Raw genomic sequence first — 15,919 nt, 5'->3', positions numbered from 1 at the left:
TAATGTAACTTGACACACAAGTAGACTACACTTAATTACATAATTCTGTGTATCGGATGAACTATGTTGCCTTGGTTACTAAAAAATAGAGATTTTGGTGAAATTCTTTCAAAATGCTGCATCTTCTACAGATTTGGTCTGATTTCAATACAACTTGGCACACAACTAGACTACACTAAGATGCATATTTTTAATATCGATGATCAGTGTTGCCATGGTTACTTAAAATAGAAATTTCTGTGAAATTCTTTCAAAACGCTACGTCTCCTACAGTTTTGGTCTGATTCAAGTATATTATATAAACTTGGAACAATAAGACTACACTTAGATATATAATTCGTGTATCGGTTTTTGATTACAATGAACGGTGATGCAGTGATTACTAAAAATAGAAATTTCTGTGAATTTCTATCAAAATGTTACTCCAAATACAGTTTTAGTCTGATTATAATATAATGTGGCATGCAAGTAGACTACACTAAGAATATATACAGACTGAATCAAGGATCATTGTTCTATTTATTGCTGTTGTAAAATTTCAATTCCCATCTGCTTAAGTAGTTTTCTCTTCCGTTGCAATATGTACAAACCAGTAGAGCTTCAGTCTCGACAGAGACTTATGGTTTAAAATTTAGCTGTATGAAGTCAAAAGATTGAAGTCAAAGAACGATTGATCTAATTTTTACGTATGAATAATTATTATTGTCCCCACTTTACTGAAGATTCTTAATGAAAAAAATATATTTTTTTAAATTTTACTGAAAATTAACGATGTTAATTTGGGTCTGACAGTTCGTGACTGTCTGTCATACAATAGATTTTCTTTCAATTAACAAACTATTGATGAGTTTAATATTTTCATTTTACACTTTGAATGACAAGTAAAAGCAAATAACAACCCGACTACACAAATTTGTAATTGTCTTGACAAAAATAGTGTTACTGTTTTCCTACATTACAATTACAATGTTCCTGAGTACGTTTTTGTTAATATTAAATGATCCCTCAACTGGAGTTAAAAGGTAGATGCGAAAAAATTAGATTTCTAAGCCTTCGAATTCAGTCTCAAATTTTCATCCAATGCATGTTATGTACCGTTTTAATGTTCATACTCAAGTTTTGTATCACATAAATGTACATAATTTAGCAACTTTACTATTCTCTGTTTTATTTTTTTAAATCTTTGTAATAAGAGATTTTTCATCAATCACTTTGACAAAGCATTATGAATCTGCAATTTTGTACATTTTCTAAAGAATTAATTGTTAATGCAAATATATAATGGAATTCAAGCACTACCATTCGATTTAGAAATATGCTGACCTTGACCCTGAAAAGCTCTAACGATGTTTTACAGCATTTCATCGGTTGACAAACTTTAAATTTTACAAAGGTTTCAAATCAACCTGTCAAACTATGGAACTAGATATAATTCAGGTAAGGTAATTTAAATTTAGGGTCGATGGGTACATTGAAAATGAGTATTAAATCTGTATAATCAAGAAAAGTTAACTCTTGCAAGCTTTAAGTGTAGCATCGACGATTAATTGCTTCTTTTTTTCCTCACATACTTCCCTGATAAAATGAAAAATGGAATAAAAAAATGATTAAAATAATACAGATATGCTACTTTAACTCCTCCATGGCACCTGATCTAACCTATAATATTTAAGAAGTCCGTGTTTGCTCTGCTTCTTTTTTTCAAATTGTTTTATGGAATTTTGATCTTGAATACTGTTTGTTATCTGCATATGATTCATTCCTACATATTTCAATATAAATCATTTTCCATTGTTTTTCCACTCTAACATGTGGTTCAGTGGTTTGTGAGAAGGAAATAGGGAATGTTCTATATTTTTTAATGTTAAAGTTACATTGCGTCTCGTGGTACCACTTTTCCCTTGGGGGCCATGATTTGAACAATTTGGAAACCCCTCTACCCCAGGAAGCTTCCTTATAATTTCCAAGGACTAAAATGTTTCGTAGAAGAAAGGTTGAGTGACCCAACCACATTTTCACCTTTTCTTGATTATCTTCCCTTGACCAATCTCTTTAGCAATTTGGAATCAATTCTGCCAAGGGCTGCTTTGTACCAATTCTTGCCTAAGGGATCCTGAGAAGTTAGACGACGGACAGCATCTGAACTGAAATGCTCACTTGAGGTTTCAGTTCAGTTGAATTTAAAAAGGATATGAATAAAGTAATAGGAGTCAGAGTTTCTACTACAATTCCGGATGTGTCATATAACTCTTGTTGCCGATATCTACAAAGCAAAGGACTAATTCTTCAGTTATCACTGTCAATAATGAGGAATGTGGCAATTGTCTTATTAATTTATCAAATTTATTAAATTTATTAAACTGCCATGCGAAATCAAACTGAAATGTTAGCTGAGAAAATGCATATTGTAAAAGTCTTCATTGGAAGTCGCAGAATCCCGTAGTAGACAAATGAATAAATTAATATCCAGTATTCGCTACTTTTACAATGCACGCCGCCATGTTATTTAACCGGTAAACTGCATTTACATCTATTTCTTACGCATTAACTACTCAGGGTAAACAGTTTTTGTCTTTGCATAGAAACATATATGTTAATGCATCGATGGATATGAACCTTAAAACCACAATTGAGATCATAGTGAAATCTTTAAACAGATACCTAATTCCATATTTATCCTAAGTTAACTAGGATTTGTTGCTACAAAAATTAGCTTTTAATCAAATAATTACGAAAAGCATATAGTAATGGAGATTAATTTTACTTGGCAAATTAGTTTAATGAAAATAATCAATTGTATATATAGAAAAAAAAGTTCACAGAATAATTCATTGTATAATGAATGATTTTATCCAAGCAATATGCAAAAATTGATAATTTTGACCGAGTATCTTAAGAAATATTTAAAACCTTCGTGTTTTTCTGGGACATCTATACTAACACTAAAGGGATTGTTCCATTATATGTTTTTCATTTATCGTAATTTACTATCAGTTTGCAAAGAAGACTTCATGCTTTTTCTAAAAGCTACAGAGTATGATTTCTTTGTTGAACCTTATCAATTATCCTTTACTAGTTTTTGGTGGTTTTTTTTCTGAAACAAAAGGACAGACATTAAGTGGAAGAGCAATGGTGATCAATTTTCACTTTATAATGTTATTGCAACTAATTGATTTAAATTTTATTTCACATACTTGTTATATTATTAACAAGTAGTATTTTTGTTCGAAATGCATGCAATTTTGAGCAAATTGTCTATTACATTTTGTACAGTTTAGTGTTGTCTCATCTATCTCAACAAAATATTCATAATCGGTTTGTACTTCTAAAAATTTGTATGTTGTTGAGTCTTTTTAATGAAGCTGGTATCTTTTAGAAAAGACGGGAAAACTAATGGTGAAAATTCCAATGTACTTGTAATGTGAATATTGATTATGATAGAGTACATGCGTACTGTGTTTACGTCGACCTTCAACTGCGCATACTCAGAAATTTTAAGGTGACGTTGGCCATACTGAACATATCAACATTGAGGTATTTTCTATATTTTTTCACCCCTTTGCCCCCAGTTCGAACACTTTCTTTTAAATTTTAATTGATTAGTATAGATTTAGCTGGTTAAAAAAGTTAGATTTCTGTTGACTTCTATTTTAAGTCAGAACTACTTTCGTTTTCATTGAAAAATATTTGGTAAAATTCTCTTCCTCTTTCTTTCTTATTTGTATTTGGATATAACTTTTTTACAATGCTGGAGACGAAAGGAAAAAAAAAAGATAAAGATTACATGTAGAAAAAATTCTGTACAAACAAAATGATTAGATAACATGAAATTTTATACCTTCTTTGTTCATATTGTTTATTCCGAATTTCCGTACTCGAAATAAAGCTAGAGGAGAAAAAGAGGGAAAATGTAAAGATTACCTCTTGAAGAAACTTCCAGATTTTTTCCTGTTATAATCAAAATGGCATGCGTGATCAATTCAGCAGATTTAAAGCTGTTTGCATGTTACCTACTCTTTTTCAACTTTCGTTTTGAAGTATAGTATTTAGATGGTTATAAAAGAGAAAACAATTAGAAATAGAAATATTTAAATCAACCCTCATATGTATACGAGTACATAACTCAAGATCATATATGAACAAGGAGTTCTAAAACAGGTATAATAATATTATACTTGTTTTTTAAAAATATATTTTCTTTAGCAAATCTTCAAAGATAAATGACCAAGTTAAATATGCTGCTCCTACGTTCTTAAATTACAATTAAATGGTAATTAAATAAATCTCAAACTAAAAGCTATTTTAAAGATCTTTTGTGTGTCTTTTGATTTATTCACCTTGCTGTTGATCTATTTCACAAACAAAAAAATCATTTGTCACAAAAAATTCTTACCTTAAATGTTACAAAACTGTATCTGAATTTCTAAACTATACACATGATACATGTATTAACAAGGTACGGAATTCAAAATTCCTAAAAAAAATTCCAAAATGCGAAATTCCTATAAAAAGTTCAAGGTGTGTATATATTTCATCATTTTCATGCCCCCGTAAACGACGTTTCGGGGTATATAGTTTTTATCGTGTCCGTCCGTTTCTAAAGTTTTTACATTTCGGACTATTAGTACTCAAAAACCACTGAACAAATTTCAACCAAACTTGCCATAAAGTATCTCTTGGTGATTGGCATTCATGTTTGTTATAAGGAAGGGCTACACCCTTTTCCAAGGGGAGATTATTAATAATAAGGGAAAATTAATGACAACTTCTACAAACCTTCTTCTGAAGAACCTCTGGGCCAGGAAAGATAAAAATTAGGTAGAAACATTCTCAAGTAGTGTAGAATCGAGTTTATTCAACTCATGACCTCGGGGGTAGCAGGGGGCACAATAGGGAATCAAAGTTTAACATAGGAATATATAGGAAAAAGCTTTAAAAATTTTCTACTCTAGATCCACTGAGCAAGGAAAAAAAACTTAGATGGAAGCATCCTCAAGTAGTGTAGAATCCAAATTTGTCAAATCATGATCGACTTTTCAAAGTAGAACTGATTTTTGCTATTTTTTAACCAATATACTCAGGTGAGTGATGTGGTCCATGGGTCTCTTTTTCAATTGCTTTTACATTTGCAGCATTTATAAACATTTTGTTGACTTGATGTTGATCCTCCATCAATGTCCGTGAATAGTTTTTTTGCATTTAGTATTTTTAAATTAGAGGCAACAGCATTACATGTAGTTTGGGGAAAACTAATTTAAATTGTGTGTTTAATGTGGTTTTTAAAAGGTTGTTTATGAGACAGAAGGCTTGTTTGTAAGTGTTTTTAAGAGAGTGTGTTGAAGTTTGAAGAAATTTATGAAGCAATGGACCAAATTTTACTTCTCATGAGCATTTTGATTTTTTTTCTCCTTTCAGATATGTTAAAAAGAAAATGGATATCAAGATCATGTGCATATACATCACAGTACTTTTGCAAAAGGTATGCAATTACTGCAATTTTGTGAAACATACACACTCATACCTTCTCTCTCTCTCTCTCTCTCTCTCTCTCTCTCTCTCTCTCTCTCTCTCTCTATATATATATATATATATATATATATATATAAGGGGTTATCAAAAGTTCGTGGACTGATGCTATAAAATAAGTACTATGTTGTGTGAGCTTACAAAATTTATAAGGAACATAAAGCAACAAAAAATAAAGAAATCTTAAAAATTTTAGCTCGATACGTTCATTATTTCCCAAATTATTATAAAATAAAAACGACATTATTTGATCACCCGGCGCCGTCGCTGTTTAATTTTATGACGTCCGACAACGTCATTATTATCAATATCGGCTTCTTCTACATGAGATTCTCTAAACTGAGTAAGTAATTTAATCCCTCTTGTTTTTATGTCTTTCCAATGTCATGAACACCGACTTTCAATGCATATATTAATGCAAATGGTTTCATACATTGGGAGACTTTCTCGCTTGATTGTGCCAGCATATTTTGATTTTTGGAGTTCTATATGGCTAAAAAACATGATCAACGCCATTATTTGACGTGATTGATTTTTCAACCCTGACTACAAATCGACATTAACTGTGCATCCCTTTTCTCTCTACACTTTTTTGGCATTATAAACAAGTAATGTGGATGCAATTTATATCTCCGTAGCCAGTTTAAAATTTCCTAAGTGTATACAAGTTTTTCCAGGGGCAAAACTTTATAAATTGTTGGAAAAGGAAACCCCTCCGCCCTTTTGACGTCATTTTCAAGGCAATATTTGTTTGGATACTCCATGTAAAATTTACCATAAAATTTCATAGAACTTCCAGAATGAGGTAAACATTTAATATTCTATGTCCTAACATATACCTGAACAAACGGGATTTTTGGATGTCAAATGTTCATATCAAAATAGTTTTTCTTATTTACACTTGGATCGGAAAAAACGTCGTTTTCGAGGTTGCGCTGCATGGACCTCCCATTGCTTACAAAGCATTACGTATTTATTAAAAAAAAATTATGATTTGGGATTTATTCTATACGTAGAAAAGATTATGATAACTAGATTTTTTAAATTCATTGATGTAGCTAAAGCGGTTTTAATTTTATGGCGCTAGTCCATGAACTTTTTGTTAGACCCTCGTATATATATATATATAAACATACATAAGTTCGCGGACAAGTTCTATTGTGAGCGCGCTTTTTAATGTCTTATTGAAATTAAAAATTGCACAGTTGAAGCTCAAAAAGATTTCTGATATTTTACCTGTCGATACAGTATTCACGAAACGTCACTTGGCAAAATTTTGAATTAAATTCGAGAGTATATAACTGTAATAACAATTTATGAATAATGCACGCGTAAAAACTAAGCCAAGAATGTGAACGTCATTTAACGTAATGGAGACCGGGCTACTAAAAAGTATGTGTGCAGACAGGAAAACGTCTAGAAAGAGATTAAAATGCTTCTAGATGCTGCTGCAAAATTGCCCACGCGCACAAAAGACAAACATATTCAAAAGGTGGAAGCTTTATAAGAATGAAAGGATTAACATTTTCAATGATCAACTAACCTGCTATATCCCAATACCCCTCTTGTTGCACTGGCATTGCGCTTATGGAGTTTTTGCATTGTTTTCGTACGTGATAGCCTAACTGCGCTGACATATATTTGAAGATCTCACTAATATCCTAAACAACACAAAATGCGTTGTACATGTAGGAGAAAAGTGACATGTCTTGATAAAGATAGATAAATTCTAAGTTAAAAAAAGAAAAGTCTATAGATTGAATGATATTTAAAATTTAAAAAAAAGCTTAACGAGTTTGAAATCTGATAAGATTGTCACGTCAGTTAACGTCAAGTGATTGCTCCGTGAATCCTATGACTATAAAGTAAAAATCTTCGTAAATTTTAATAAATGGACCCGATTTTTTACATACTTATAAATAAAACATATAGGAATTTCATCATGACATAGGTCATGCTTCACTTTAAACAATAGATTATATGTATCCTTAATCCAACGCGTCCGCGAACTTTTCTAACAACCCTCGTAAGGTTGTGCCCCTGAGCATGTCATTGCTTATAAAAACATAAACAATATATCAATGTTGTTTTTGGAGACTAGGTCTTCCAAAAATTTATTTGAATTACCATGAGTACCAATTGCACCCCATTATAAACAAACTTTTTTTGTATTCATGTGAAGCAGAATTTGTGCAACATGTGCGTGAAAAGAAAAAAAAAACACTTGCTATGGCCTTCAACTCGACACGTACAGTCCCTGAAACGTTCTACTTTCCCACTTGAACGGTGATCGAACGCTGAACAAATCGTGAACGAACAGTGAACAAAGGCAGAGCGAATGAATGAACGATATGCGAAAGCTGAACGCAACTTGGTGAACGATGTGTGAACGGTGAACGGTTAGTGAACGCAGAACTCGATTGGAGCGCGAACGCGAGCGCAAAGTGAACGTTGAACGAGCAGTGAACGCAACATGAACAATTTATTCGGAATGCCTCCGATTTTTTACTTGTATTGAAATTATTCTACTATTCTATATTTCTTATTTCAGGTGCTAGAATATAAATAGATAAATAAATAAATAATAAAAACAATTTTTTTCTGCACATACCTACGTTTTAAATCGATATCTTAATAATATGATATTAATTGTCGTAAAACATGTGTATTTGTTAACGAACTCGTGTAGTTTAGATATAAAACTAATCTGCTTATTTAGTGAATATGCTTATTCTTTTAGCTAATAAAATAATGTGGACTTTAGAAGATAAAACTACTACTTATAGAATGAATGAATTACATTGCACCCGAAAAAAACCATACATGTATTTCTGTGCCAAGACGGGTAAAATAACGTATTTTGTACGAGAGAGAGAGAGAGAGAGAGAGAGAGAGAGAGAGAGAGAGAGAGAGAGAGAGAGAGAGACCCTCCAGTTTCAGGGCACCGTGTAATTCATGGACTGGAGTCTTGGAGTGGAGTTATGGAGTGGAGTTTGGAGTCAATTTTTGGAGTCAAGCAAAATTGCGTTTGTTAATAGAAATAGAGATCAGAAGAAACTAGTTTTTTCACCTAAAGGATAAACATTAATGGAACACACGTCTGTTTGTCCATAGATAACACCTTATCTTGAACTATGGGATGAATAGACATATTAATAAGTAGTCAAGACAATTAAAAACACACATATTACCTCATGACATAACCTTTGATAGGTTTTTTAATAATATTTCTTACTTTCATATATGGTGATATTTGAACCATGAGGAATAAGTTTTTGATATTTAGCATATTCATTTTTTGTTAAAATAATTTTTTTACGTATTGCGTATCATTTAAATTTGGCTGTAGATATTATATGAATAAATGAAATAATAGTTATTACATTTTTTAATTTATCGTCTTATTATCCCTCTGCGCCTTTTCTTTTCATGCCCTCGTAATAGAAGATTCCAAGAGGGTATTTAGTTTTTGCCTTGTCCATCTATCTGTCTTTTAGTCTGTTTATCAGCACAAACTTTAATCCTATCCAAAGCTTTTGAGTGGGTAGGGCTTAATCCCTGTTGAGATTCTGTTAGAGTAGATATCTGGACTGACGCCGTCGCAGAGTCCCTGGACAACTGTGAATAATTCGTGTCTGGAGATTAAGTCCCAACTTCGGTCGACTATAGCAAGAATTATTTACCTAGATCACACTGCCGTTCGCTTCAGTTAAGTCATTTAGTTGTTTATTTGACTCTCTGTCACTATTATTTCTACATAGCTTACCGTTTAGGCATGTAAATCCCAGCATAAAAATATTCAATGAAATCTGCTTTCAAAATATGGCTCCCGTGACGAAATTGTTTACCTTCGCGAATAAAAGAGTGTCGTATAGTTTGTTTTTACCCTATGTGATGTTCAATAGCCACAGTAAATTTGGTTCAGAGTCACATAGTACTAATGCTTTCATGCTTTTCAGGTGTATTCCTTATGACAAGACCTTTATTTTGTATGACAATATTTGACCTGTTGACATTGACCTTAACGTTTGACCCACTTAAAAATACATTGACCTAGACTACTTGAGAAACTTCAACCCTCGCCATAAGCTGCCATACAGGGGCATCAGTGTTTCATAATTATATCTTGTTGATAAATTATGATAATTACAAAGAATATTTTTAAACATCTGCTACCATTGAATAATTCTGTGCTTTTCCTTAATGATAAAAGTCATTGAACTGTTCACCGAATATAAACTAATATTTCCATTTCTATTTTTTTTCTCTGTGATAACCCTTTTACAGATATCGGAGTTAATTTCTTGACAATTCTACCGGAATGTAAATTAGGCAGGTCGATAGGTCAGGAGGTAAGAAGGCATGCAAATCTCGTGCGCATCTGTCTCTGTGCTTGACGCTAAGGAGGCCAAATATGCATGTAAATCTCGTGCGGCTTCCTCTGTGTCTGGTGTCAGTGGGCGAGGACTATTGAAATCCACATGGGAGTCCTTGTGTCATTTAAATCTATCTCTACATTTTTAAGTCTAAATCTATAATTTTATTTCACTATGAAATGGAAATATAAGGAATCACTGTCTAGTTACGAAAGTATGCCAGGGACATCAACAATAGTGGGAAACATGGGATAATTCTAGCATAACGGGCTTCGCCCGTTATGCAAATTATCCCATGTTTCCCACTATTGTTGATGCCCTGGAATACTCTCTTAACTAGACAGTGATTCTTGAATTAAATACCTAAATAACGGGACCGCTATAATACTTGTATGTTACTTTTTGGAGGAAAACACTAGTCCTCTATTCATTTTCAGTTTCCCTCAAAAATGTTTGTACTTTATATGATGACTTGGCGCTCAAGGTGATTAAATGGGTCTGTTGCAATCGCAATGCACTGCCTGCTCTTGTATAATTAACTCTTGACAGATTCTGATAAACTAGGTTTGTGGGACATACAGTGGCAGTATCAAATTCCTAAAGAGTCTCTTATAGGTATTAATTTCATTTTATTCATTAAGTCATCATTTCAGTTTCATTTAATTAGGTAAAACTGTTTCACAATGCCATTTCTGAAAAAAAAAAATCTGCATAATTATGTGTAAAGAAAATCCCAGACTCCAAAAATTGACTCCAAACTCCACTCCAAACTCCACTCCATAACTCCACTCCAAGACTCCAGTCCATGAATTACACGGTGCCCATTCTCAGATATCTGTTGTATCAAATAAAACTCCGTATTATTTTACCTAAATAATCAAAGCAGTAAAAGTAATCAAATTTTTAAGATTAACAAATCCATTTGACAATAATCATCGGTTTTTATTTTCCGTCTTCAAATTCACACGGTTCGCAGGAAGTCCACATGCTGAGCTTGTCCTGTCAATCAAATTCATTCGACACAGTGAGGGTGTGTAAATCTCGTTTCACCCAGCATGCTTAAGGCATAGAGTCACTAAATATTACCAGGAAGTTAAAATATTTTCCCTACCTTTACTAGATCTGATATTTGCATTCCTGCAGAAATAAATAAATAACTAATGGGAATATATACTTGGAAAGATTAAGGTTTGTGTTTGATATTCGTTTTACAAAACTAGTTTTCTTGTGTTACAATACACATTAAGTATTATGTTCTTTATATACGAACTACGAATTTGATTTCGGGAGAAAAGGCCCGGAGGGGGGGGGGGAAATCTTAAGTATACCGAATAGCAAACAAATATTTAGATACGATAAATGAAGGAAATTACCCTCACTAATAATATACTTAACGTACAGTACAAAAAATTCTAATGTATTACATTTTAAACAGTTGGTCTTTTCTAAATTTTAAAATCACGCTATTAATTTAATTATCACTAGAGATAATTGATTAACTGAATATCTGCAGTACTGTTCATAATTCTCAGACCGACGTGTTGTTCTAATATTTTTCCGTGCATTTCTTTCAAAAAAAGTGTTAGAAATATATTTTTTTGTTTATTCTTGTCTTGTAAAAGACATGGATTATTATACATCTATGGATATTTACATTCGCTATGTTTTTCTACTCAGCCAACTGTGAAATTGATTTGAAAACCATTTTCGTGTTTAGTCACGCGTAGAAATATACACGGAGAAACGTGCGTTAACGTGACGTTACAATAAGACTGCAGCAACGTTATTAAAAATGCAACAATACAGGACAGGGGGAAATTCATACATTGTGTATATTTAAGTTGCTTCCAAACATGTAAAATGTAAATATAAGGAATGTTTTTAAGTTTTGTGTGAAATATTGGTGTGAGAATCACACAGACTTGCACGTAGGCATATTTTTCATGAAGCGCTACCAAAAACATTCCTTAAATGGTTTGTCGTCTTTTGCATTACAACAAAATGATGCCGTGAGTGAAACATTTGTACGTTGCCCTTTTCTTAATATTTCAGCCTCGTTCTAAGCACATGAAGGTACTTAATGTATTATTTTCCAGGGAAATTTCATGGATAAAGTAGCAGCCAAGTTATAATAATTTAACGAAATATACATATCGTAAATAATTTTTGAAATAAAATACTTTTTCTTCAAACACGCTATCTTAGTTATTTAATTAAAGAACTTGTAAATCCTTACCATCAAAAAGATTAGTCCTTTAACTTAGGATTTCCGAATGACAATGAAGACTGAACGATAAGTGAACGGTGAACGCAAAGTTAATGGATCGAAGAGCGAACGGTGAACGTTTTGTGAACGGTGAACACAAGCGTACGGTGAACGATGAACGCAAAACTGTGACCGGAGAGCGAACGGTGAACGCAACGCTGAACGAACGGTGAGCGAACGGACAAATGGGAAAGTAGAACGTTTCAGGGACTGTTTACGGAGTTCATGTATTTTTGCATACGGAGTTCATGTATATCATTTGATTCTGTACACAAGAGCAAGCTTTATGTACAAACAAGTTTTATAAGGAGGTAAATTATTGACAAACAAGTTGATGAAACAAGAATATCAGCAGTTTCGTTTAAAGTCATAATTTGGTAAGTTCTGTAGTCGATATAATGACCTTGTCGGCAAATACAATTTATCATTGAGTCAAATGCTGACAGAAGTTTTTCATACTAATTTTTATTATTTATACACTTTTATACATGTACAATTTTAAATCATTTTTAACTAGTAAAATTTGTACTAGCTACCAACTTCCACCTAGAGATTTGTTTATAGTGTAAATTACTTTTTTATAATATGCGAATAAAATATGCTCTGCCCATAGGCTAAATTGACGCTGAACATTTCCGTTATTTCACGATCATGACGAGAAGCAAACGGCGGGTTTGGCAGGTAAGCATGGGATACTCGCTCAACTATGGCACGTAATCCCACCTCTGATGTTTTGGAGGTCACTGCTCCTATTTTGTATTGTTTTATATATTCTTGATCTTGAATACTGTTTGAAATCTCCATATGTTTGATATGAATGAATCATTTTTTAACGATATAACTAATAAGTAAAAGAGAAAACAGGTTCGAATCGATCGTCCAACGACGAGACCGGTCCTTCGGATGAGACCGTATAAACTGGGGTCCCGTGCTGCAGTAGGTGTTGGGACGAAAAAAATTCCTCACTGTTTAATGAACCTGAGTGTTGAGTATGAACAAAATATACAGCACTCCACCGTCAAGTGTCAGTGTCTCAATATGAGTATAAAATTTCGAGAGGGACGTTAAACAACATACATTCAATCAATCAAAAGAGAGAGAAAAATCATTATATCCGAAAAAAACCCTCTGCAACTAAAGAAGTTCCTCACGTAATGTTTTGTGTAGGCAATGTTAACGTTAGCTTTTAAAATACAGTACCGACCGGACACAACCTAACACCATAGCGAACCCTAGCGGACCCCGGGTTCGCTTCACGGGTTCGCTCGGGGTCCGCTTCGGGTTCGCTTTCAGAAATTTTGGGACCGCTCCGGGTGCGCTTTGGGTGCGCTCCGGGTTCGCTCCGCGTTCGCTCGGGGTCAGCTCTGGGTCCGCTAGAGCGAACCCGGTGTTCGCTTCCTGGGACCGCTTTACGCACTGATGCGTGAAGCGGACCCCGCTTTAATCTCACCGCCAGTAAGCCCCGCCCCTTGTATATTCCAATAGAGTAATGGTATTGTGGATTGATCATTGTTGTTTATGCGACGATGCGGACATGTACACTTTACATGTAAACAGTGACATTATGAAGAACATTCATAAATTTTTTAAAATTAAACTGCTTATTCGACGTAGATTTACATGTACATGAATAATTGGTTTCCTTGATTTCTCTATCCCGAGAAATTCAAACTAATCTAACAGCGAATTATACAAGGCATTTTTTTTCTTAAGTTATAATTAACGAGAAAACAAAAAAGAAAAGGAAGAAAAGAGTGTTGAATTGATTTTCAGTGTATCGAATGGTGTACAAGGGAAACTGACGAAAGAAATTTAAACTGAATACCTTTTAAATTCATGCTTTATATAGTTTAAAAATACATTTGTTATTCCTTACGTTTTGCTAAATCGTAGTTTGAATGTTAACTAAACACGTGAATTATGATATCGCATCTATAAATTACATGTAAGCTTTTGTACATCTGATATATTTAGAGTTCATTTATAGTAGTTACACATTAAAAGTTCGTAATAAATATTTACCGGACATTTTCTAAAAAAAAATTACACTGTATATTAGAGCTTTTTCACGGTCAAAATTTTGGAGCGAGAATGATTTTTATCAGAATAAAGAAAAAGGCAAATAATAATTGTTCTCCCGACCCGATAAGAATATATTAATATATGCCCCCTATTTCACACACACATTGTCTTTAAAAAAATCTAATTATTTAATTATTTTATTTATGATTTCACAATGTACGTGTTATATTAAATTATTCAAAAGAATGAATCGTTTAAACGTCCACGTTTGGCCCCCCAAATATTTACAAAAAATAACTTTCAGATTTTCTACATAATTTTGCTCCAATCTTTCCATTAAACATTGTAGTTTATTAATTTCAATTTTAAACCTTCCTTTCATAAACTGTAATTAGGTATTTTTCTGATTAATATAGCAGGGGTACTTTGTTTACATCAATTTCTCATAGACTTTTGGCCACACCCCCATTTTGTAAGCCCATTTTTTATATGAGCGCATTGATGTTTCAATTTGCCATTTTTATGGTCAACGTAAAAAGTAATACTAATCATTTACATCCATGAAAGAATTTGAAACAATCGTGCGCTCATGTTTTATTTTCCCAAAAACCTCAAAATCACGGGTACTTGTCTCTATAGTAAAGCTACCTTGTTTACAAATTTCAACCCGTCTTTGACCTCATGAATAACAAAGCATTGAACACGTGATTTAAATCTATTCAATTTAATGCTTTGAGCACACCATTTCGACATCGTGTCTAGAGTGTCTGCGAGTTATCCATTGTCAAATCTTATTCCATTGGCTAAAAACCCTTCTATTTGAAAATATTTTCGAAAAGTGCATACTTGATATATCTATATGCTAGGTTGAATTCTTTTATTTACCTGTTATTGTACTGTTATTGGAAATTAACTCGCGGAGTTAATTTTCGCTTTATTCGCGGAAAAAGAAATTCCGCAAATTCAACATACAGTGAATAATTCTTAAAAAGTTTTATAAGGATAAATTGAAATTTTATTATTTTCTGTGATTAAATGTAGACTGTCCGCATAATTATGCGAGTGTCTGGATCAATTACAAACACGTAGTTGTTGCTGTTTTGAAAGCTTATTAATTGTTTAATTCATTTCTATAGCTTACGATTAATTTTGCCATCTAGTAGAAGTGCGATGTAATTATTTAATAAAACATGTTTGTTTAATTTCACCGGTGCGTATCACTCAGTCATTACCTCTAATCAAGGCATTTATTTGGTAAACAGGGTAATGACAATTAATTAATTTCAATTATATGATTAAACGTTCAACATTTTTACTACGGTATAATTTTCTTCTGATTTGGACCCGGAAATAAACAAAAAATAAATGCGTAGCATTATTTTGACTTCAAATCGGGATCAGTCCGGTGTTTCGTTATTATTCAATCGGGATCAAAATCGACACAATATATAGACTTTACTTTTCTGTCTGATATGTGCGATATACAGCTCATATACATTAGAGGCTTTCGTAATATTCTAAAGAGACGGGAAATAACACTTCACACAATATATACCTACAGAAAAATGCTTGCAAGTATTGTTTAAGAAATTTATGGTTTTTCCTTTTCCGCGAATTCAAACGACCGCGATTTGCTGAAAATTGAACAAATCGCGATCTTTTCCGACCGCGATTTTAACCTGCTATACAGTATTGAACGTTATTTTTGCCAATTTCTGTATGTTTCTTT

At 32.8% G+C, this 15,919-nt stretch overlaps 1 protein-coding gene across 1 annotated transcript in view; it reads left to right on the top strand.

Moving 5' to 3' along the window:
* Window positions 1-3,483: 3,483 nt before the first annotated feature.
* The window catches only part of LOC134231092 (uncharacterized), a 42,515-nt gene continuing 30,079 nt past the window's right edge, over window positions 3,484-15,919 (top strand). The window contains exons 1-2 of the mRNA XM_062713019.1: window positions 3,484-3,534; window positions 5,416-5,479. Of these exons, the coding sequence (XP_062569003.1) occupies window positions 5,432-5,479 (48 nt within the window). The 5' untranslated portion in view covers window positions 3,484-3,534; window positions 5,416-5,431. The remainder of the gene's footprint in view (window positions 3,535-5,415; window positions 5,480-15,919) is intronic.

The sequence above is a fragment of the Saccostrea cucullata genome, unplaced genomic scaffold (genome assembly GCF_032062105.1).
Source record: "Saccostrea cucullata isolate Sc308-1 unplaced genomic scaffold, CSIRO_AGI_Scuc_v1 ctg806, whole genome shotgun sequence".
NCBI lineage: Eukaryota > Metazoa > Mollusca > Bivalvia > Ostreida > Ostreidae > Saccostrea > Saccostrea cuccullata.
This window is presented reverse-complemented; position numbering and strand designations above follow the sequence as displayed.